Here is a 23,079-nt window from a genome sequence, read left to right as displayed (position 1 = left end):
AAGCAATACAGATCACTTTTTTTTTTTCCATTTAGCTGGCTTGTGAGGAAATGTGATACATGTCAACAATCTGTCTCAGCACACCTTAGAAGCAACCCTATGTCAAACCAAACTGTGTTACACGCACTTCAGTCTATAACAGCATGTCAGCATGTTACTGTCAGGGTTTGCCTGCCTAGGCAAGAAAAAAACAAAACACATATTTAGGTTTCAGGGGTAAATTGTAACAGCATGTGGTTAGGTTTAAGCACAACAGCTACTTGGTTAGGGCTGGGAAAAGATTTATTGTAAGACATCCACATCCCTTTCTCAAAGTTTCCAATCCCGGTCCCCTCGGTTAAAGTCCTTCAAAGTTGGGACGCCGTGTAAAATGTAAATACAAATATATCAAATGTTGAAACTGAGAAATTGTATAGTTTTATGGAAAATACATGCTCATTTTGATTTTGAAGCCAGCAACATTTCTCAAAAAAAGTTGGAACAGGGGCATGTTTACCCCTGTGTTACATCACTGCTTGTAATCTAAAGCTCTGTAAATATTTGGGAACTGAGGAGACCAGTTAATGGAGTTTTTGTTTGTTTGTTTTGTTTTTATTTACATTTTACAGTGTTGTAACTTTTTGGAAATGGGTTGGTAGAAGATTGTTAAAAGGAGAACATTGATCTCACTCCAAATATAATCTCTAATATCTAATACGCTACAGCCATGTGTCAATTAGCCAGGTTACCACGAACACTGGAATCAGATGGAGCCTGGCTCTGTCCTCCCAGATGCTATAAAGTTCACCAATTCATGTAATTAATTATGTCATATCTTGTTTTTTGGTATAGTGGTTGGATGTCGTTACCTTCGGGCTGAGCTTGAATGTTTATGTTAGCGTCAGCTTAATGGCTGCTTGCTCTAGCTTTTTATTGACCAGACAGAGAGCCCAGAGGTTTCCATGTTCTCATCTTACTCTGGGAAAGAAATCAACATAGTGTATACTCCAAAATGTCAAACTATTCCTCTTAATGTGATGTGGAACATATTTCATGTTAGTGCTTTGGATGAAAAAGACCTTTTTAGGCTTTAAATGACTGCCAAATCAGTTGCTGATGTTTAACGTGGTGTCTCTGCAGTGATATCTATACTTAGCCAACATAACACTGTGCAGTGATCTGAAACTCTTCTAAATTGGCTTCCCTTTCAAATAAGCCATATTGTTTTTTCTATCACATCGTTTGTTTTCCAAAGGGGAGTCTAATTCTTGCTGATTTATTATCAACATAGCCTGATCAGATAAAAAAAAAAAATGTCTGGCTTAATAAACCATATCTTTGGTCTGAGGCTCCAAATTGTTTTGTAATTTACGTCAACCAAAACAGAGCTCTTTGACAAGCTCAAAATATACCTCATCTCTTTTTGGCTGGATGTCTTTGAAGCTGAAACTTGCTCACTCCAGAAATTAATTATCAAGGTGTGGGGTCTTTTGTGTAGCGTGACTAACATGCAGCACGAAATGTGTGAAGATTTATAATTATGAGTGGAATGCCCATGGTTATCTCAGAAAAGAATCCCTGTGCGAAATTACTCAATTTCTGTGCCTCTTTGAAATGCCTCCATCCCTCTTCAGCAACTAAAAGAAATCGTTAGGCAGGAGAAATATTGTGGAAAAACCTTTGTCACTCCAGCCTGGTGTCGTAGTTTGAAAAGACGCTTTAAACTCTGCCACGCACAGGGCAGGGTAGGGTAGGGCGGGGAAGGGGAGGGGAGGGCCTGTATATTGTCCGCCGTCTGATAGCAGGAGTGTTCAACAGTCCCTCCAGAAACTTCCACAGGCTCCTCACTACTGGTACCCTGAGCCCGATTCCTTGCGTGTCAGCCAGATGGCTAGCTTGGCAGAACCCGATAAAAAGTTCACCAGTGTGTGGACAGCCTTCTTTTTTTGTGCAATACTTTGGACCAAATATGAACAAAGTGAAAGAAAAGTCCTCTCCAAGAATCTAAACCACCTTTTTTAAAGAGAGAGCCAAGGACGCTGGACAAATAAGTGTACCAAGGTACAGGAGAAAGAACACTCCTCCCCAAAGAAGAGGAGAGGAGTGTTTTATTGTATCCTAGTTAGAAGGCACAACCCCAAAGCATAATAATTACTGACTTTACTCACTAATGTTCTCATAACTATTAAATGCTAAAATAGATAGAACTCCCATCCAGCAAAGTGACTATTGATCAACAATCAATAACCTGTGTTTATGGATGACTGTGATGTCTGGCAGCATACAGGTTGCTGTATCAATGCTCACACCACAGCCAAGCATTTCTGATCAACCCACCTTTCCAACAAAGAGGATCAATAAATTAGCAACGTAAATATCTGAAATCATTATAAAATGTTGCATTTATCAGAAAAATCCTTTGACACCAACCATGTGTGACAGCATGTTGTTGTTGTTTTAATAGGTGTGACAATCTTGCTCGACTGAGAGAGAGCTTGTCATTCATAACTCGACTTTGATTATGTTTGTATTTGATGACATAATATGCTTTACACTAGGGGGAGACAGAGACCCTTCGTAGATGGACAAGCATTGTGGACAACAGATTGCATGATCAGTGCATATTTTATGATGTCAAAATGGAAATAGCAGCCACTCTTTTGGTCATGCTCGGGCAACTACTTTAGTCAACTTTAAGATAACTAACTTCAGGCCAACACGGGGTGGGGTGGAGTGTGTGTGTGTGTGTGTGTGGGGGGGGGGGGGGGGGGGGGGGGTTGCTGCACGCATAGATTGCTTTATTAGACCCCTGTAGATTCTGTCAGTAGCAATTGCCAATGTGATCAGCACTTTACATTTATGATTGAAGACAATTAACTCCACATTAAGCTCGTATATGGTCCCAGCCAGTCCACCTTCTTGGTCTGACATGACCTAAAATGCTTACCAGAGCACTGAGGCAGTTGGGGCCAGGTGGTTTAATTGAAACGTATTTTAGTCAAATGTGGGCCACATTACTGGGTTGTATCCTCTGGGAAGCACATAGTAACAACAGAGTGGGAAAAGGAAGAGACACGATAAGGCAGGGAGAAACGGAGACTGAGAGAAAAAGAGAAGAGGGGAAGGTTACAGAATTGCACTTTCACAATGTATCTCAAAGCCATAATGCGGTATTGTTGGAGAGTTTATGGGATGTGTCACACAATCAATAACCAATTTAGGGGAACTTGATGGATGGGTAAAGAGGGCACTGGTTACACTACCCGTTTGCTATTCAGACAATACACCTGACCTTGTTTTGTTGTTTGTGAAGTAATTTCTTTTCTTCTGGAATAGTTTATCAAGCCTCCTCACTTCCTCTTGGAGCAAAACAGGCTTACTAACGGGCGCCTTCTTCATATTTTGTGTACAGTAAATAATAAACCACTCCACGTTTTTTTACGGTGGTGCATAAATACATTTTTCTCAACTATCAGATTACCATATGATAGGCAATCTGCCTTGCTACAGGCAAGCCCGGGTTGCTATAACAACAGCTGCTGCTATCTGTCACTGCGGTGGGTCATGGGTAGCTAAAAGAGCAACGCACATCACATCCCTCTCTAACTGCCAGTCTCTTTCTCTCTGCCTGTACTTTCACCTTTTGCCTTCTTTCTTTGTCTTCCTCTCAGGCCTTGCATACCTGCACCTGCTCTCAAACTATTGAATAAAACTCTTTGCTATACAGTCCTGAATCTAAGCTCTCTGAAGACTGACAATTAAAAAACACGCAGTATACTTTGAGAAGAAACTGATGGAAAGTCATTTTGTCGGCTTCTTTGCTGTGTTAATGAGAGCTGGAAACAGCAGAGGTGCTCATTGTGGTTGGTTTAAAGCCAACTCTGTTCACACAGACAATAAGGAGAACAAAGGATGTAAGTCAATACTACATTTTCCTCTCAGAATAAAGTAAAAGTCCAAACGTGGACTCATTTTGTTTTGCAATTTGGAAGGCCTCGGAGCAATTAGGCCAAAGAAATACCAGTAGTTTATAGTACACAACTGAGGAGGTTCAACACAGGCCGTGGAATGCATTGCATTTAATAGTTCAAAAGCAGCTCACTCACACACACACACATCTGTAATAGACAAAGAATAGCACAGTATGATTGAATCACAAAATATATACATTTCTACAGCGTTGCACAATAGAAATAGGCCCACATTTACTCTCGCGAGCAATGCTACTGCAGAACATCAGCAACAGTCAAAGCTTCATGAATAGGTTTTAGAGTAAATGTATGCAATAAGAGCTAAGCTATTGAATATACTTTAATATCGGTGTCGAACATGGATTAAAGATTTATGCAGAGGGAAGTATAGAAGAGACCTTTAGATGAACTCAGACCGACTGAAGCGGTCATATCCTCTGTAAAAGTGTAGAGTATATTTCCTTAACATTGTGGGTTTATAGACGCTTACAGCCAAACGGAGAGAAATGCACATCCATACAGTATAAAAGCTGTGCAATCCAATTTCTTTAAAAAGACTTTTGGCCAATACAAATAAATCTGGATCCAAAATCTTAGCAATGTCTATAAAAATGTAAGAAAATAAAATAAACTAAACAAGCACTACAGAGTCAATATATGTTGTACTTAACAGCTTTGACAACAGTAGGACAGTGGCTTTCCTTGGATCTCATTGTTTATATAGATTATAAAACTCACAGAGGTTCTACAAACTACTAAGGAAATGTTTCGTAAGTGTACACACTGGCAGGTCCATATGATGACTGGTATTTATCTGATAGTTAAGTGCAGGACACAGACATTTTTGTTCTTTAACATGTCATATTAGTGTAAGCACTTGATTTCAGATGCCTGGCACGAAGGTTAGGAGAAAAGGAGGAGAAACATTTAGCACTTGAACATTTTCGACTGGCTCTTCATAAGAAACACAGTCGATACACAGGGGAGGTCAGTTGGCAGGAGTCCCATGGCTGTCTGGGAGTAACGATACCTTCGTGATGGCACAGATAAGGTTGTGGAATCTATGCCTGTTTCTGACAAGTGACGGTCACAGCCCATCGTGATTCGTCAATACCTAAAGAGAGCAGAAAACATGTTTCCCCCCTTAATCAACATTAAACGCTTTACTATATGTCCTAAATCACCAGTATCACATCTGCAACCATACAGATATTTCACATCATCTAATTCACATAAACAGCTGCATCCTTTAGGATTCTTACTGTAAATATCAGGAGCTTTACATCATAAACATGCAAATGTCACACGTCATACAATCTTCATCATGCAGATCAGTGCCAGAGGAGACTGTGTTTACATTTGAAATATTTGAAATCGTCATGCTTATCTCTCCCAACTTTCCAAGGATGGCAAATCCTTGAAAGTGAGAAAGGTTGAATACACTGAATGGAGAGTGAGTACAAATGGTGGATTTGTCTAAAATGGCAGGAATGAGAGCCCTTTTGAAGGGAATGAGCAAGAGCAGACACAGAGGGGTGTTGAAGCAACAGGACTCCACTACAGAGTTGCACAGTTATGAGCATTAAAAGGTACAAACAATGAATTGAAAGAGAGAGGGATGATTTAACTGGATCAGGTTGAGACATTCACATGTAAAATACCGTGTCAATTTCAACTGCTTTTATTCGGTAACAGGAGCGGCAGGAATGTCTTTCTGCTCAGAGGGAATGGCTAGGTAGTTTGTCCTGTGGGAAAATTGGTAGAAAAACAAAGGAGTGTCTAAGACTTGGTGGCAGCGTTCATCATAGTCTAGTGCAGGTCAAAAAGTCTGAACAGTGTTCACTACAGTGCAACATGACTGACCTGTCTTCAATTTGGAACGGTGGGATTTTTGTGTGTAAACATTTGCCTCTCATTCCTGATAGCACGCTGCTCACATTACAGTGATGGGTTTTAGCTTTTAGAATTCATAACCTGTGGCAGTGGGGAGAGACTGTATGGTCTGCACATCCGGAGGACTGGACACCCTCATTCAGTATTAATAGCAAGCTTTCAGCTTGTTAAAACCACAGTACCTTTACTAAATATGCCCTCAATTCAAGAGCTGCACAGAAACTGTGGGGACGAGGCAACATTGATTTCAGTGAAAAGAGTTTTGTGTCCCTGTCAGCAAATTTCAAACAGCTTCATTTAACTCTTTAGCAGATTATCAATTTTTGCTGCTGCTTCCCAAATTTTTCCTTTAGTAACATAACTGATATGATCTGAAGCAGTAATGCATCACAAAATGTAATACTGTACGTATTCATTCGGCCCGAGTAGCTCAGAAGTCAACCACAACACAGCCTCTTTGAGTGGGTGTAACTTTTCACTGTGGTCAATAATGGCTTGGAGGTGGCCACAACCCATTAACTCTTTCAGCTGCAGGAACTGATGAAGTTTACAGTGTCACACATTCGATCACTTAATGTGCACTCCTGATCAGGGTCAGTACACTTGATCTAAATGCTGAGGGCAAAGCAGGATTGTAATTCCTATTTTTTTTAAAAACACAAGTCAGCAGCCCCCTTTTGGCTTAAATGAGCCACTACATAAGACAGTGGTTCTTAACCTTATTGGAGGTACTGAACCCTGCAAGCTTCATCAGTGCATTCACTGAAAAATTTAAAATGTCTTATGTCGCAAGACATTTTAAATTTTTAAACAGTGCTTTATTGATTTCTCTATTCTTTACTTACGTTTCGAAATTCGACATTGTCCATAAATACATATTTTATTCCAAAGCTGATCACGATTTTCCACAGCGCAAAGTGAAATCTTCAAATTGCCTTTTTTTTGACGAATCAATTATTTTGAAAATGAAAATATTCACTTAGCTTTCATATTTGGCTAAACTTGACAGCAACATGTTACATTTTTGTGGGAAATTATGAAACTAATTCAAATTTAACATATCTAGAGGAAAATTCCAATTTCCCCCAAAATATTACCAAATGACACGATTCTTTCCATGAAATAAGGAATTATTAGGGTATAAAAGACCTTTGAAATCAATACTTTTAAAATGGATTGTTTCCTTTGTTCCCCTCATCAACAACAACAACAGCCAGAAACACTGTGCTCTTGTATTTATGTACAATCCCCTGAATATTTCCTCTTCTAAAACCTGGTGTAACAAACACATCGTGCAGCACTTCGGCTGTATGTGTCACTGAAGGATTGAGATTTGGAATCAGCATTTAATCGTTAGCAAAAAAAATAATAACTGGATCAGCACATGTGCTATGTATTATCTGTGACTGTTCTACTTAGGGTGTTAAATTGCCTGTACAAAAGTTGTCAACGTGGATTGACTGGCTTAGTCAACACCATAAAAATCCACTGGGAGCAGGGGGACGCAAAAAGTCAGTTTGTGATGGAGCTGGAAGTCCACCACGGATGTAAAATGTTGTTAAAAAAAAAGAGCAGTCAGCAGTGCTTAGAGTTATTCAGGCCTGTCAGGCAGTCTAAGTGAAAAGACAGATTACTGTTGCAGGAGGGTTACAAACTGATGCACTGTAGACTCAATTACACCTCCGTCTGTCAGTTTGCCGGCCTGACGCTCCTTTCGGTCTATCCTGCACCCTTCCTGATTGCCTCCTAAATCTCTTGTGCCGATACGCCTCTCAGATTTTAAATGTACAATTATGTAATACCCAGAAATTCAAGCATACGCAGGCAAAAACCTTTAGTTATTCAAGCACACACCTTCTATGCGACTTTTGACTGTTGACTTGAATATAAACACAATGTTTTGAGTTGTAAAGAAAGAGAAAGTTACTGCACATTTATATCTGGACATGTCGCAACATTGTATTCAGGACACGCAGTGTTTCAGATCACTACTCACGCTTATCTGTGTGTGTCTGTTTGTTCATTTAGCTGTGAAACTCACGTTGTGTCCTGTGCCTGCTCATCAGACTTGGAGATCTTCCTGTAGCAGTAGACCATTTCTACTAGCAGCCAGAAGGTCAAGAACACCAGCAAAACATACATCATGATCTCAGAGTAGATTGCTGCGCTGTCCGGAGTGGCTGTGGAGCACAAACAGCAGCAAGGAACATGCATTATTCAGTCTGCATTCCTCCCCTGAATTTTTGTGTAAAAAGAGCAGGAGAGACATTATTTACAGGTTTAATAAAGTACGCTAAGCTTGTTCAAAATCACTGGCCCACAGTCAACTGCCAGTCATGATAGGAAGGGCAATATTTTGCAGAATACTTCAACAGTTTACTTTCATTTCATTGAAACATACAGCTGAACATTAAAGTCATGTTTTTTGGTGATCATCCTGTTCATAGATACACTTACAGTAAAAATGATGCACAAACTATGTTGCATACAAAAAATTATGACCCTTGATATCATGATAAGAGAGCCTAAGGAGTTAATGGTGCCCTGCGGAGATTTCTCTGTCATCTTTATATGCAATGTTTCTTCTAAAATGCATCATGAGCTCTAACACAACAAACATGTTCATTACCTTCCTCATAAACATGTATTTAAATCGCACCAGGGTTCTCAGGGCCAATTTTCTTCTTGCAGAATGTGTATCGCACCACGTGTGCTTCAGAGTGCATATGTACTGTATATACTAAAAAAAAAACACAAATTCAATGCGAACCCTCATTAAAAAAAAAAAAAAAACTCCACAGGGTACCTTTAAGTATGAAATGAGATGGATGTGCACAGTCACCGTGGTTCTCAGAGCAACATAGACTAAGTTTGCAGATTTGATTACCTCATATTTCAGCTAATATTTTGGTTTGGAGTTTCAGACTAATAACATTAAAATCTATTTGTTACGTTTTACTATCACATTTTATTCAAAGGATAGCTTCACATTTTTCAGGAGTATCTTAACACAATAATCATATGCCCAACATCAGAACAGTTTTTGCTTATTGTAATTAATGCTGCTTTTCATTTTGGCATGAAAATAACCTTTTCTGACATGCATCCAATGTACGTGATGGGGACAAGATCCCTAGTCCTGATTCAATGCAAAAATGCATAATAAACATTATGATTATATAGTTTAATATGGTTTCAGGAGTCAAATCAGTCAAATCCTCCAGGACTGCAGTTGATTAACACAGAATTCCCTCTTTGCGTTTCCATCGACAGTGTTTCATAATTGAGCTGCAGTGGAAGAATAGTAACAAAAAGAGGGAATTTCATATTTAAAAAAAAAAAATAACTTGGAAAGTATTTGTGCACAGATCATTTACAATAGAAACAATTGGAATAACAGGAGGAAGGCTTGCAGTAACAAAAATAAAATGAAAATTATTATTATTATGAAAATAATATGAAAATACATGTGAATTTATCCTTTTGATATCTTCTATTTCAGGATCATTTCAAGCTGCTGTGAACCACTGTGCCAGTGAGTGTGTACCAATTTCCAGAAAAGCCTGCTGACCAGAAAGCTGACAGCTTTTTTCTGATTTAATTCTGCTGTCCCTGAAATTAGAGGCTATTAAAGTAATTTAATCCCTTAGATGGGAAAGCACAGATATGTTGGCCAGGAGCGAATCCATTCAACCACTATGGATATCATTACTTTAACATGATACCCAGCTGTGATGTACAGAACGCTGGCAGAAGGCTTTGTGAAATGTGATACCACTGTTGTATGAAATATGAAGGAGAGGCTTTTAAAAAGGTATGGAGTAGAATAAATCAAACTAAATGATATTTCTAAAAGTTGCATTTCACATCAAATTTGCTCCTGTTTTTGACTATAATCCAAACATAGGAGTGCAACTGTCCTATCTTTATATGCCTCTGACAGTCAGCTATAACATATGCAAGCATATACAGAAAATCTAAAGTTAAGGAAATGGCGAGAGTTAACTTGTTCCAAATATACACGTTGTTTTGTATATTCGATAAAAGTGGAAAATGACACATTCAGCAAGCCAAGCATTCAGGAAGCAGAATACATTACCCCTTATAATAGATAGCAAAGTAGCTGGTTTGTATTAACCCCTTCACTGACAACAGAAGCTTTGATGGACAACAAAGGCAGACAAAACAAAACACACAATTATTCCTCTTGAATCCGTTCAATCACAACAGAGGGAGGAAGAAGGAAAGTGGTGTTATTAGCAGCAGACACTTCATGCTGACGCATCACTCAGTGAAAGAAGGAGCTGGAAATATATAATAAATTGTAAAAACCCACTTGACGCTGTCTGATAAACACTTTATGCAACATGAAATGATGGGCATGTGGAGCACTCAGTGCACAGAACTCATCACAGACCACAGACTAATCTTCCTCAGTGTTAAAATGTGCAATACTGAAGTGAAACCATCAGATATGCTGAAAAAAACAAAAACTCTTTTGATCAAATCTATCCATCTCAGTTGTTAATGTACTGGTTAAAATAAAGTAGTTCTACGGGTTGATTTTTCAGAACAACCAGCTCTAGAGACACTGATGGACCAATGCTGGCCTCACAATAGCTCATATTTATGTTGCACTTTTAGTTCACTATACTGATATGTAAAACCGCGTTGAATATCTTAGAAGAAAGTTAAAGTTAGGCGCACCTTTTCGTTTCACCTTCAGTGTGATGTTCTTGATGAGGAAGAACGAAGGATTGAAGAAGCCAAACACAAAGTCACGACGAACGTGGCACTCATAGTAACCACTGTCGTTACAGGTGACATTAGTGATTATAATGGAGATGTCTTGCAAGTCCTGGCTCCCATTCCATCTCAGACGGCCCTTAAAAGGCCCGCCCTGGTCTTTGCCAGTGGAATCCGCAAATAGGTATATCTAAGAGAGAGGAAAAGCATGTAGACACGCTTAAAACGATCATACAGTCCACGCATGTATATACAGAAATACAACATGGCATATCATACACAAGAATGTAGCAGCAACCTACAAGAGTTCTGTTAAGCTCTGTGTTTTCATCTTTGTTTGGCCTGTAGTACCATTCCACAATTGTCTTTGGTTTGACCTCCTCCCTCTTCATGCAGGAGATGCAGGTCAGCCTCATGTCTCTCCCCAAGACGGCTTCTGTCCTCGACGGGACTTCGACACATACTGGCCTGCTCAGGTGGACTAGAAGAGCATGGAGAGGTTACACAGATTCAACTCAACTGTCGATGTGATGAAGATCAAAAGTCCTTCTTTACTCAAAATGTTGGCTTTCTTCCTAGTTATTTATTTGGCTGTTTGACCTTCACTGCGCAGCGTGATGTACATGCAGAGTCCGACAGAAGAAGGCTGTTTTCACATTCGGCTAAAGGGGGCAACATTTATCTATGCTCATCGTAAACCTGAGGTTAAGTTGTATCTTTACAGGGTGAACATGTGACATTGTAACTAGTTTGAAAGCCAATCAAAGTATAATGAGGAAAACTGATATCACAAAAAATTGAGGATGGACTTGTCATTTCAGTGGGAGACATTATGTTCAACTTTTACAATAAAAAATAATATTTGCATAATCCCGGAGTTTAGATTTTTCAACAAGGAGAAGTAGTAGTACACGTAACTTTCCAATAAGTTAATCATGTCAGATGAAAAAAATATAATTTGAAAGGTGTTAAATATGTTCTCCTGATAAAGAAAAAGTATAAACATCTTGCCGAAGTAGTTTTAGTGTTAAATACTCGTCACTGAACCAAACCAGGGTGCCTCAAAGTGGGTGTAATGTAAATGTAAGAGCATTTCAGAGGTGCTGAAAGACGCAGCTACAATTAATCCTGATAATCAAAGTGTCCCGTAGAACTGTCGCAGTCAGCAACACAACTTTTAGTCTTTTTGTTGTTGTTGTTGTTAATGACTGGCATAATATAGCCTCACAGTCTACTGTGACAAGAACAGTTTTTTTTTATCTGTAGTAAAAAACCCTTGACCTACGCGGTCGTGTCGAGGTCATCTGCTCTTGTACTCTGCGTTTGCATTGAAATCAACGTTGAGCCAGATTCAAATCTCAGTGTGTGTTAAATTTAATTATACAGCTCTGTGAGCACTGGAGAGACTTGAGTCACAATAGCAAATCAAAGATCATCCAGACCAGAAAGCACTAATGATGGCCTCTGCCTATTTGCAGGCAGAGGGAGGAATAAAGAGTACAGAAACTGTGTCGGAGGACAGTAAAGTACTGTGGGCAAACAAGAGACAAAAGCATTTGCAAAATAAATGCATTGCAGGCGGGACAATAATGGTAGGATGGCTGTAAGTAAATATGTAGGGGGAAAAAAAATTCAAGGGGATTATGAATACATCAACGGATCTCTTGTATTTGTGTGACTGTTACAGTGCAGGGCCCAGTGCTCTTATATAACACAAAGCCCCCAGGCCAACAGTGACAACATTGATTCTATCCTTTTTTTCTTTTTCTTTTTTTAAGTGAGTGCTCACACAAACACATAGAAAGGGAGCAGAAAAACAAGGAGACAGAGAGGAAGAGTCAGGGAGGAAACTAGAGCAGGGGAAAAGAAAAGAAGAAAAAGCTTAACCCTGATGTCCTCTGTTCAATGGATCTATTTATTTTTGCCTAAATCCTGACAACACTGAGCGATGCTGCACTCTGCAGTGGGACTGCTCTGAAAGTGGCTTTTGAGTTCACAGCCAATTGAATGGTTCACAAGCCATTTCTATGTGGCTATGCAACTAAAAAAAAAATCTGCCACTATGCAACGTTCACAATCAAACAAGGGATGTGTAGCGTCTTGCAGTTATACTTACCGCCAAAAATCAAAAGTACCCAAGTTTGCAGATGAACTCTGTATTGAGTTACCATATTCAGCTCTTTCTGGAGCTGCTGGTGGACAGTGTCTCTTCAACTTTTGCTGTGTCTTAAATTGTCTTCACACGAGATCTGAGATGAGATTAGGGTTGAAACGACTTCAGGACCACGGACAGCGCCTCTCCTCGGCAGATGAGCGCGCAGGTAACTTCCCTCTTCACGGCTGAAAATCCAAACCAAAATGTCTGCGAAAAGACAATTGTTTCCAACTACGAAATGCCTGAAAGACTTGTTGGATCGACGTTGTTATTTTTTTTTTTTTTTTTTTTTTTTTGCGTGCTCGTCTGAGAATGCAAGTCTTTCAACAGCCTTTTTTCCGCATTTCCGCATCTAAAAAGAGAACTAACTTCATCCTTCCCTCCACTCGGATATAAACAAGTCCGGGATGTGAGACAGCTTCTTGGGTGACACGGCAGTTTCTCCGACCACAACTGCTGTCATTCAGTCTGGATCCATCCAGAAACACAGAGCAAATGTTTTTAGAACATAAAAACAAAGCGAAGAGAAGGAAACCTGTGGATTCTCAAAAGCCGATTTTAGTCACTTACTGTTGCGGGATCTGGAGTCCTGTCCACACACAACCAACAAAACCAACGAGATCACTTCTCTTATTTCACCCCTCAAAGAATAACACTATCGATTGTTTGAAGTAGTTTTCCTCCATTAAGGATGACTGATGACATTTCCCAGCCGCGGCTCACTGCCTTTGTTTTTTCAGCAGTCACTTATCGCTGGCAGGAGCAGAGGGTTTGATACGCATGCGTGAGTCCCTCCCTCCTACACTACAATGTGCATGACCATATTACTGTCATTTGGGTAACGTAATCATCATGTAAGCCTGCTTGCATTTGCTTTTCTGTTGACTGCAGGGGCCTGAACAAACCAAGCATGGCGCGTCATCGTTGTACATAAAAAAATGTAGTGCAAATCAGTTTTATTTATTGTAATAAGAGCAGTGAGACATAATTATCTTTGTCAAGTGTTATATAACCTCATTTAGCAGCTGCAGAGCTCCTTCTCAGGACATTTCATTTGTTACACATCTGTACTTGCATTATGCCAGCGTCCCCAACGACAACAGCGTTAAGTGGATATAGTGGTTCAATGTTTAATATTTTTTGTGGTAAAAAAAATAATATAGCCACATTTCTAACTATGTGGTTGCAGGAATAGGGCAATGCAGGTTTACAAACTGTCCACAATATGCATGCATATCTACATATATCCCTCCATAAAACCATAAAATTGTTTAAAACACGTAGCCGTTCACAACTTGAGTCTGTATTTTGAAATCATTGCTAAACTCATGCAGACTCATTTATATAGTTGACTGACTGCAGCTTTAAAACTGAAAAAGAACAGTGTGCAGGACACTTCCAACCTCTGGAGGTTAGCTTTTAAAAGGGCATGATCTTTTGTGTGACGTTCAGGCACAAACTCTTTCATGCTTCATTTCATTTTTTGCCTCCCTTTTCTTTTCTTTTCATTTCTTTAATGACTTAAAGAAGAAGAAACCATTGGTCTAATTTAGCTACACTGATTTAGTGGTTCAGGTAGTAAAAGAATGCGACCCTAATTCCCGTCCATCACGCAGACACAAACTATAACAGAGAGCACTGAAGTGCCTGCTGAACAGTGTGATAACTTTTTTTTTTTCTCTTAATGAAAACTGCAGTGATTTGTCTCTATTGTTGAAGCTTAAATAAGTGATGAAGTGGTATTTTTCTGATCTATAGACCAGCATTACATCCAATATGAATATTAACAAGGTTACATCAAAAGATTGATGCACGTACAATGTGCTTTCTCGAGGGAAATCTATTCCCAGATTTAATCTATATTCATTCCCTTTTGGCAAGAAAAGGCCTTTCAATGGACATTATTTACAAAATAACCTCTTACATATTGCTAATATATGCAAAAATATTTCAGTTTAATTCTTTTATCTGTTCCCAGGGAAGAACATCTTCTTATTGAGTGATTATCACATTTGATAGAGTAGAATATGCCAATCAGTATTTTTTGTCTACATTCAATTCACCATGGCGGATACTATTTCTATATTTTCATTAGAATTGCTGTGATGTTTGATGCTATCAGTCAACTTTGTGAAAGAACAAAGAAAACCAGGTCAAGATGAAAATGTGATCCAGCCTCATCCCTGAAAGAACCACGATAATCTCAGACATCACAGTGTTTAATCTTGCAGCCTTTGTATCTGTAATAATGAGAGGATTAATCTCAAAGAGAATAAGAATCAGTGGTGAGAATTTCAGTTCCTCTTTTGTTTCAGATTTACACAAGTGAAAATGAAAGTGAATTTCTCTTTTGTATCAATCTGTAAACATAAAAATGAGTACACCTTTTGGATGTTTGAGCTGTAAAATACTGACAAGTGTTCAAAGAGTGGTTCAACAGGTTTTTGCTATAATGCTTAAAAGTTACTGGTGCAGATTTTCATGTAGAAAGAAGAGCAAAGACGCAGCGAAGTGCACTCTCCTGTTGATGTCAGCATCAGAGGCTGGCAAATTGATGAGCAGACTAAATATGGCAGGCCTCGCCGAACCACATCCTGCAGATAAGGAAACCATAGCAACAGTAATGCAGTGCCATGGTGACTGCTTAACGACAGCCCGGTGAGTCAGGAAGACAACAGGACGCTTCAAACTCAGCTCTGTTTTTTTTTTTTTTTTTACAGGCAAGGGTGAATAAATAACATGTTTTCAGTGTGTTGCTCTGTGTTCAGGTCGAAAGGCTATCAGCACAACATGCACACATTTGATGAATACAGCACAAAGGCAGGACCAACACAAAACAACAAGTACAATGTAACACATCATTAAAGCAGTGGTTTTGAACCTTACTGACTTCTAACGTGTTTCAAAAAGCAGTGTAGTCTGGGTCAAGTTTCAGATTTCTAAGTTATTAGCAGCTCTAACACACAGTATTTTTTTTTCCCCCGTGAACTTCTCACATGGTTTCAGTTCAATACAAGTTAAAAAAAAAAAAAAAAAAAAAAATTATTTCCTCTGCCAGTATTTTTCTGACGACCCGTGGATATAAAACTGGATATAAAGTAGTTCAACGTAGCTCCACTACAACAGTAACACCCTGCTTACACACTGATGCTTCAGTATTAATAATTTGAGGTCATGTATAAGAATATATCAGTAAGAAAGACCTAACCCATACTTTTACCATAATATTTTAACCACATATTGCTGCTAATATTTATGCACTTTTACTTAAGCAGGATTTTCAATGCAGCACTTTTAGTTGTAATGGATTATTATTTTTTTTTTTTTACTAAAGTAAAGGATCAGAACCCTCCTTTCACCACTGAGGGGGTTAAAGACTATGCGTTTGCTAATGTATGTAGTATAGAAGTGACAGCATGCAGGGCTCCTCGAGGATCTACTACAAATAGCAGATTTCTAGGGATTTGGAAGGATTTCAAGATTAAAACGTGATTTACAGCACACAGCCATGGATCAAACATGTTGGAAATTGAAATGTAAATCTCAAGTGCTGCCTATGGGAAAAAAAACACTTATAGCTGCAGTTTGGTTTAAGCAGTGGAAGTAGGATTCTACTCGTGTGTGTGTACACACACACACACACACACACATATACCTACATAAACATCAAACAAAGCTAGGCTTCCAAAAAATACCCCATGTGTTGATCTAAACAACTAGAGCAAACATAACATTGTACTACGACAAATTACCACACAAAGATTCACACTCACACGACTGCAGAGCAGCTCAACATGCAGCGTATGATGCCGTGTCCCACTGTGAGATAGACACACAGGCCAGATCACTGGCATAGCAGCTAATCTAATTGATAAGGCATATAATCTCAGGGAGTCACTGAATCACACCCCAAATACACACAAACACGCACACACACACACAGCTACAGGGCACTGCCAAATTCAACCAGGGGGGGCTTGGCACAGAGCTCAGAGCTAACACTGATAGTAAGTGAAGACTTGTTCCATCTGACCTTCTGATTTGGCTCACAGCCCCCTGTAGGAATACTGCCTTTCTATTATAAGACCCACAACCCTGTGCGTCAGATAAACCATTGAACCAGAAGAAAGCAGCAGTCGCACAACATAGACTTCTCTTCTGAGGCAGATCCAACTGGCTTTCAAGTTGTGTTGCTGTACTTTTAGGTTCTCCTGGTTCATCTGTAAAGATGTTTCACTCAAATGAAAAGAGGTCAGAGTATAAAGGTTAGACAACATACACGTGTGCAAGACAGAGAAAAGGGGAGAGACTTATTGTAGTTTAACATTAAATATTCATGAAAACACGTCGGTTGTCACCTTTACACGAGGGAGACGTTGTCGTGATCAGAACGCAGCACAGAAGCGCCGGTGTCACCGTGTGTTCATCAGCTGAAGTTTATTGTCTTAATTAGAATATGGTAATGAACAGAGCCTGTCTTAGAGCCCAGCATTAACTCCTGACTAAGAAACTATTTGGACAAGATGACAGGTGGTGTCAAGCCACCGAGTGCGGCCAGAAATGATTTCTGTCAGATAATTAAAGAGAACGCAGCCGAATTGTTTAAAAGCTGGTGCAAATTAAGACAGAGGTCACTGAGCATTACTCAGAAAACAAGACAGAATGCTATACTGTATGGAGATAACCTGATAACTTTAGGCCACAGGAGAGAGTACAAAAAGGATCACGTTAAGAGGGAAAAAAAAGATTTGTCAGCATCTATCCATATTGAGATCCACTTTGTGATCATTGGTCATCACTATCCGTTTGTCCAGTTGTATTTTCTGTGGTGATCTGACTGCTTAGCTCCTGTTTTCCTGGGACATTTAGATGCAGCTGATCTTGGTTCTTTGGCTTCTGGCCGTCCAGTAACGTGTCACGGTTGTTTCCCTGGACAGTGTTAGTACTTTGCAGGTCGGAAATATGACTCTCCAGTTTATAGTTATCAAGACCTCCGGTCTCTTGCGTTTGTTGGCTGTGACTCTGGCTAGCTGAAATACTGTCCCACCGCTGGCCATCAGGGGGATTGCAGCCATCTACACCAGGGTAGAGCTCCCTCTCTCCCTGCTGAGCGATGCTGCTGTCTGTTTGTGTACGGCCTCTTGTCCCGTCTTTCGACTTGCTGTCATGCTGCTGGCACCGTCTGATCTGGCCTAATGTGATTTGGAGCTCATTGAGGCGCTGTGATACATAGCGTCTCTTCAGTTCCAGCAGGACGGTTCCATTACGACTCAGGCTTGGCATGCCTGTTGGTGTTGACCTCTGCAAAAGAATAGATCACAGACTATGTTTTGTGGATGATGTGTGGTAAAAGATGCAAATTAATTAGTGCACAAAGTCTCAAGTAGTAATGCGAGAATACAAATGCAGGCACACATCATATCCATGCATGCACATCACACATTTTCCTTTTAGTCGAGGCTGACTAAAAGCTAATTTATATCAGAATGAAGAGTGAGTTTGTTTGAATGACTTATTGCTCCGATACATTTTCATGAGCGGTGATATGTAATTTATATGTATAAAATGTTACAGTAATGAGTAGTGAAGAAATCAAAACAAATATTTCACCTTACTGAAATTGGCAGGAAATAATACACAAAGAATACATTTCTCCTTTCACTACAAAACTAAATTATCTCACAGATGTATTCTTTGGTTTATGTAATTATCTATGCAATGTGTAATATTCCGGCTAATTACCGCAGGAGGGCTTCCAGCACTGTTGTCTCTCTCCTTCAGCCATGTGCTCATTTGAGCCCTCTTCTGTAGCTGCATGCTGAGCAGCAAGAAAGATTCATCCATGCGATCAATTTCTTCCTCTATACACGACATCTGGAGCAGAGGAAAAGGTGATAAGTGATGTGTGGTGCTCGGAGAACGTTGACTATTCCTTTGAATTAACATTGTGTAGGGTTTGTTCGTGATACCTGCACTGGGGTCCCTTTTGGTGGTAAATCTGCAGAAATTAAAGAATGAGCACTCAGAATAGCTTCAGTGCTCATTGGTATGCTGTCATTAAAGCCATGAACTTTGTGTACTCAGATATTGGACCAGTCTAGTGGAACAGAAGCTTTGAAAGTGATTCAAGAGGTAAAAATTGACTTTTTCTCCCCGACTTCCTTTAATAGTTCAGTGATGCTTATATATTGTGACGGGAGAAAAATGGAGAAACAACTTTGGTTTGAAAATCACAAATAGTTGGGAGAATTATTATTGTAAAATAATGCAATAGCTTGGCGTTGCCATCAAGTCAAGACAACCAAAAATGATGGTTTGAAAGCAGCAAACCATCCATACATGAGCAAAGGGTGTACAAGGCTGCTACTAAGACCTTGATAGGTTATCTATTGATCAAGGGTCAAAAGTTTGTGCTCCTTATACTAGGCTATGCATTTTAGTATATTGATTTTGAATACCGGTGATATCGAGGTTATTTTTATTAACTCATTTGGAAACTATTCAGCCTCTAAATGGTGATACATTTCGATTATCAACCACTTTTGTTCTTTTGTGAATGCAAGTCTGTCATTATTGGCATATTTATAGAGCTGCTCTGCAGAGACAGATGCATAGTGTGAAATAGAACATTTCATATACTAACGTGTATGGTTTTACAGTATTTTATCCATCCTGGGAGCAGTTTAGGTAAGAACAACTCTTGCCATTGATTTAGCATATTATATCTTAATTGCATCTAACTAGAAATCAACAATGGTCCTACCTGTCTCGATGCCCCGAGTTGAACTCTGTTTGAGGTTGGCGATAAGCTGCTCCAACCTGAAACATTTATATTTCTCGAGTCTAAATGGGAAGAAGGGCAGAAAAGTTATTTACTGTAATTGCCTTATTTATATTGGTGTATCTTATAAGGGCACACTATACCCTGTTGTGGGTTTTATCTTTCTCACTAACCTGCCGGCTAATAGGTGCTCAGTGAAGTGGGCTTCTGTGGGAATTCTAATGTTGAGAAATTCCTCGACTAATGCGCTGTGCCGCCCCTGTGAATTGTCGAAATTTGACTGTAAAACAAAAGGTATAAAAAGTTATCTGTTCCCACTCGTGCGGTATAAGAATGATGAGTGAGCTTTGAATAGCACTTACACACCTCTGCTGTGGTCCATTTGAAAGAAAAGTTGAACAGCTGAAGGCTTAGAGCTGAAATGGCCTCATGGAGAGCTCGCATAAAGCTCTGGGATTTGGATCCTGGGTTTAAAAAAGAAAAAAAAAAGGAAATCATATTGTTTCCAAAGAAGATTACATACTTTGTGCTTTCAAAGATGATTGCCAGTGGTATTATAATGTACTACAAATGACTGTTGTGAAACCAGAACACAAGATTGGCTCTCATGACTGTTTTCTAAAAGAGTCTTTTTGATTACCTGATGCTATATGGGCCATGGACTGCAGGATGATAGCAATGAAATGTCCCGCGTGCTGAAGCTTCTCCTCTGACAGATAAAGGATTTGATTGGTCGCATCAAAATAAAAGTCCCCCGAGCAATGTGCCAGCAGACTCTCATTAGAGGAGGACGATGAAAAGGGGATTGACTTGGCCAGCAGCAGAAGAATGGAGGGAAACAGGGGGCATGTTGCAAGCAACTGCATCACCTGACAACCAAACAGGAAAACTGCAGAGTGTTGCGGTGAGAGGTTATCCAGCGCTGTCGGGATGAGTTGTCCATCATGGTTTCCCGGGACAGGCTGCTCTGCAGCTGCTAAAACAGAACAGGCTGTATTTTAGGCTTCATGATTTCATGTTTAGAATTGAGTAGAATTAAATGATACTTTCATTGTGAGGCCAGTCTCTCTCTCTGAGGTCTTGAACGGAGAGTTTGTATCATGTTTCTGTACCATTGTTGAGAGGATCTGATTCATCTGTGGAGAGGTTTTGTAACGACTGCTGAATCTCCTGCAGGGCCTTGAATAGAGGAGATATGGAGACCAGCTTGGCCAGGTCATGATCACTGAGACAGGGAGCTGTGCTCAGTGCATGGACTAGAGAACAGAGAAATACAATATTTACAGAGCACACTGTAATATCCTAATATTCTCATAAATGCAACAAACCATTGTACATTTCAATATTTGTTCCTAACCTTGCTCATGGGGAAGAGCTTTGGTCATACTTGCTGATGAAAACTGTGGACATTTGGAAAAGGAAATTAACCGCTTGTTATTTTAAAATGTGCTCCAAAAAGAGCTGATGCCACTGCTGTACCTGTGTATAGCACATGTTGGTGTCACTGGGCTGCATGTACCCAGCCTGCCGCTCACACTCCCTGGTATCATGAGGACCACTATGACAGAAGGAGGGACCAGGCAAGTCCTGGTTCTGCCACGCTTCTCCTGTCAGCCTGCATAAGAGAGCTTCCACTGACCTGAGAACAGCTCCCAGTAATGATATAGAGGCCTCAGCTTCGGGGGGGGGGGGGGGGGGGGGGGGTGTGGGGTTGTTCAGTTTCATGCAAGAAAAAGTTGACATAGTAGGAATAAGACACAAATTTGAGACTCTTAAAGCACAACAACAGCATGTTTAGGTGCTTAGCCATTAAATAAAAAAGGAAGTTGTTAAAACACACAAGCACAAAATGTGATGACGCACAAAAAGTAATAACCCGACATGATGGGAAATACTGAGCTTATTCGCTATCGTGCAAAGAGTTAGATCAATACCACTCCCATATCCGTGCATATAAAGCTAGCCAGCACCTAATTAGCTTAGCTTTGTAAGAAACAGCTAGCATGGCATCTGTCCGCCTACAAGCCCCTCTAACGTTTAGTTAACCCACACATAACTTGCCGTAAAAGTACAAATTGCAGTTTTTACACTTTGCTCATTAATGCTAAACTGAGGTAATTAGCTGCAGGCTGTAGCTTCATTATCTTAAAGAACCGAGGTCTGGTTCTCTGCAAGAATTCTAAATCCTTATTTAGTTTTACCTTGTGTATCTCTCTCCCCCGTGCTGCTGCTGGATGGTTTATCCCTCATTACATTATGGAGGAGCATCTCTTTAAGAAGACTCAGTTTTTTATTGTCCATATTCTCAAAGACATTCTGTTAAAAAAAAAAATAATAATAATACAATTTTACATTGTTTTCTTGTGGACGTGGGCAGGACAACAACATTTAAATATTACATATCCATTAGCCAATTCTTTTTTTGAAAGAAAATTGGCACCACTCTCTATTAAGGCCACATTTGTAAAGAGTTTATAAGATGTAGTGGATGGATTTATTGATGGTTGATATATAATTTACTAATGTATTATACATTTCTTGTAGTCCACTAATGAGAACACATTTTAAGTTGCCAGGTTGTAGAAAATGTATCAGTGGGACCCCTCCAACAGACAGTTTGGCTGCAGCACATCTGGATTAAAGTCCAATCATAAACTACTTAGATTATATAATAATAAAAAAAAAAGAGGAAAGTAGCATGATGGATGTGGCTTTTCTACACCCTGGCAACATACAAGTTGTTCATTTCAATGTCTTATAACTGATCTCTAAAGCATTAGAAAATGATTAATAATTAATAAATGCATCATATACATCTTAAAAACCTTTTATGGATTATTCATGAATAATTTATTGTACTCATTTCTCACTACAATAAAACTCACCTTAAGTGACTCAGTCTGTTGACAAATACTTCTATAAAACTCCTGTATGTCTTTGCGGTGTCGAGCCAGCTGTGAGGCGATATGAAGGTTCTGATCCTCTAGTTTGTCGTACAGAGTTTTCACATTAAACTCCTCCAAATCACAGCAGCCAGACACTCTTCCTAAATAAGAGCAGATAAATTCAATAATAGATAAGGTAGAAATGGGTTGATAAAAGCGGGGGTATGTATGCCATCCTAAAGACTCGAGGAGGTACACTCAGTGCATGACTACACCTTGAAATCAAAAGCTTGGCTCCATCATAATTTAGTAGTCTTTCTTTAGTGATAACAGCAAAAGTCCTTAGAGTGTGATATAAGCCATTATTTTCTTTATCATCAATCAAATGGGGAATAGGCTGTTAACTGCTAGCTGGTCATGCGAGATGGTTTCATAATGACTAGGCCAATGGACATTTAAACACCTTATCAAGCTGAATGAATAATGCAATGAGCATTAACTGAGAAACACTCAAGTCAACTCTACCTTACTGCAATTTCAAACCTTATCAGCAGATAAAAGAAGAAACAACGGCAAGTGTATTGAAAACCAGTCAGATGGAAAAGAGTTGCCAAAGTGTATTAGTGAAGTTATTGACCAGGTTGTTGAAGCAGTGCAGAAAATACAAAA

The 23,079-nt window shown here is 39.5% G+C and overlaps 2 protein-coding genes across 3 annotated transcripts in view; both read right to left on the bottom strand.

The window, feature by feature from the left end:
* Positions 1–4,043: 4,043 nt before the first annotated feature.
* scn3b (sodium channel, voltage-gated, type III, beta) lies at positions 4,044–13,480 on the bottom strand. Of its 2 annotated transcripts, XM_069148070.1 has the most exons (6): positions 12,706–13,475; positions 10,892–11,070; positions 10,551–10,779; positions 7,885–8,023; positions 5,612–5,695; positions 4,044–5,064 (listed from the first exon to the last, which is right to left on the bottom strand). In XM_069148070.1, exons 1-5 carry the CDS (start codon positions 12,758–12,760, stop codon positions 5,632–5,634), a joined length of 666 nt encoding a protein of 221 aa, XP_069004171.1. In that variant the 5' UTR covers positions 12,761–13,475; the 3' UTR covers positions 4,044–5,064; positions 5,612–5,631. The 2 variants fall into 2 exon arrangements, with proteins under 2 accessions (XP_069004171.1, XP_069004172.1); XM_069148071.1 differs by lacking the exon at positions 5,612–5,695 and having other exon boundaries at positions 12,706–13,480.
* Positions 13,004–23,079, bottom strand: part of LOC138197322 (uncharacterized) — a 17,695-nt gene continuing 7,619 nt past the window's right edge. The window contains exons 17-28 of the mRNA XM_069148069.1: positions 22,411–22,571; positions 21,727–21,841; positions 21,005–21,201; positions 20,883–20,925; positions 20,638–20,781; positions 20,166–20,501; positions 19,892–19,989; positions 19,699–19,805; positions 19,508–19,587; positions 18,714–18,742; positions 18,487–18,618; positions 13,004–18,045 (exon numbers count right to left, since the gene is read on the bottom strand). Of these exons, the coding sequence (XP_069004170.1) occupies positions 17,530–18,045; positions 18,487–18,618; positions 18,714–18,742; positions 19,508–19,587; positions 19,699–19,805; positions 19,892–19,989; positions 20,166–20,501; positions 20,638–20,781; positions 20,883–20,925; positions 21,005–21,201; positions 21,727–21,841; positions 22,411–22,571 (1,958 nt within the window). The 3' untranslated portion in view covers positions 13,004–17,529. The remainder of the gene's footprint in view (positions 18,046–18,486; positions 18,619–18,713; positions 18,743–19,507; positions 19,588–19,698; positions 19,806–19,891; positions 19,990–20,165; positions 20,502–20,637; positions 20,782–20,882; positions 20,926–21,004; positions 21,202–21,726; positions 21,842–22,410; positions 22,572–23,079) is intronic.

The sequence above is a fragment of the Embiotoca jacksoni genome, unplaced genomic scaffold (genome assembly GCF_022577435.1).
Source record: "Embiotoca jacksoni isolate LCO1_2020_lvr unplaced genomic scaffold, fEmbJac1.0.p SCAF_14, whole genome shotgun sequence".
NCBI classification, from domain to species: Eukaryota; Metazoa; Chordata; class Actinopteri; family Embiotocidae; genus Embiotoca; species Embiotoca jacksoni.
This window is presented reverse-complemented; position numbering and strand designations above follow the sequence as displayed.

What these genes read in the sequence shown, in the direction of transcription:
- scn3b (XM_069148070.1), bottom strand. Translation starts at nt 12,760, where the DNA reads ATGGTAACTCAATACAGAGTTCATCTGCAAACTTGGGTACTTTTGATT. An exon ending in CAGAGCTTAACAGAACTCTT is followed by an intron (nt 10,780 to 10,891) that starts GTAGGTTGCTGC and finishes CCTCTCTCTTAG; the next exon opens with ATATACCTATTTGCGGATTC. An exon ending in ACTGAAGGTGAAACGAAAAG is followed by an intron (nt 8,024 to 10,550) that starts GTGCGCCTAACT and finishes TGTGCTCCACAG; the next exon opens with CCACTCCGGACAGCGCAGCA.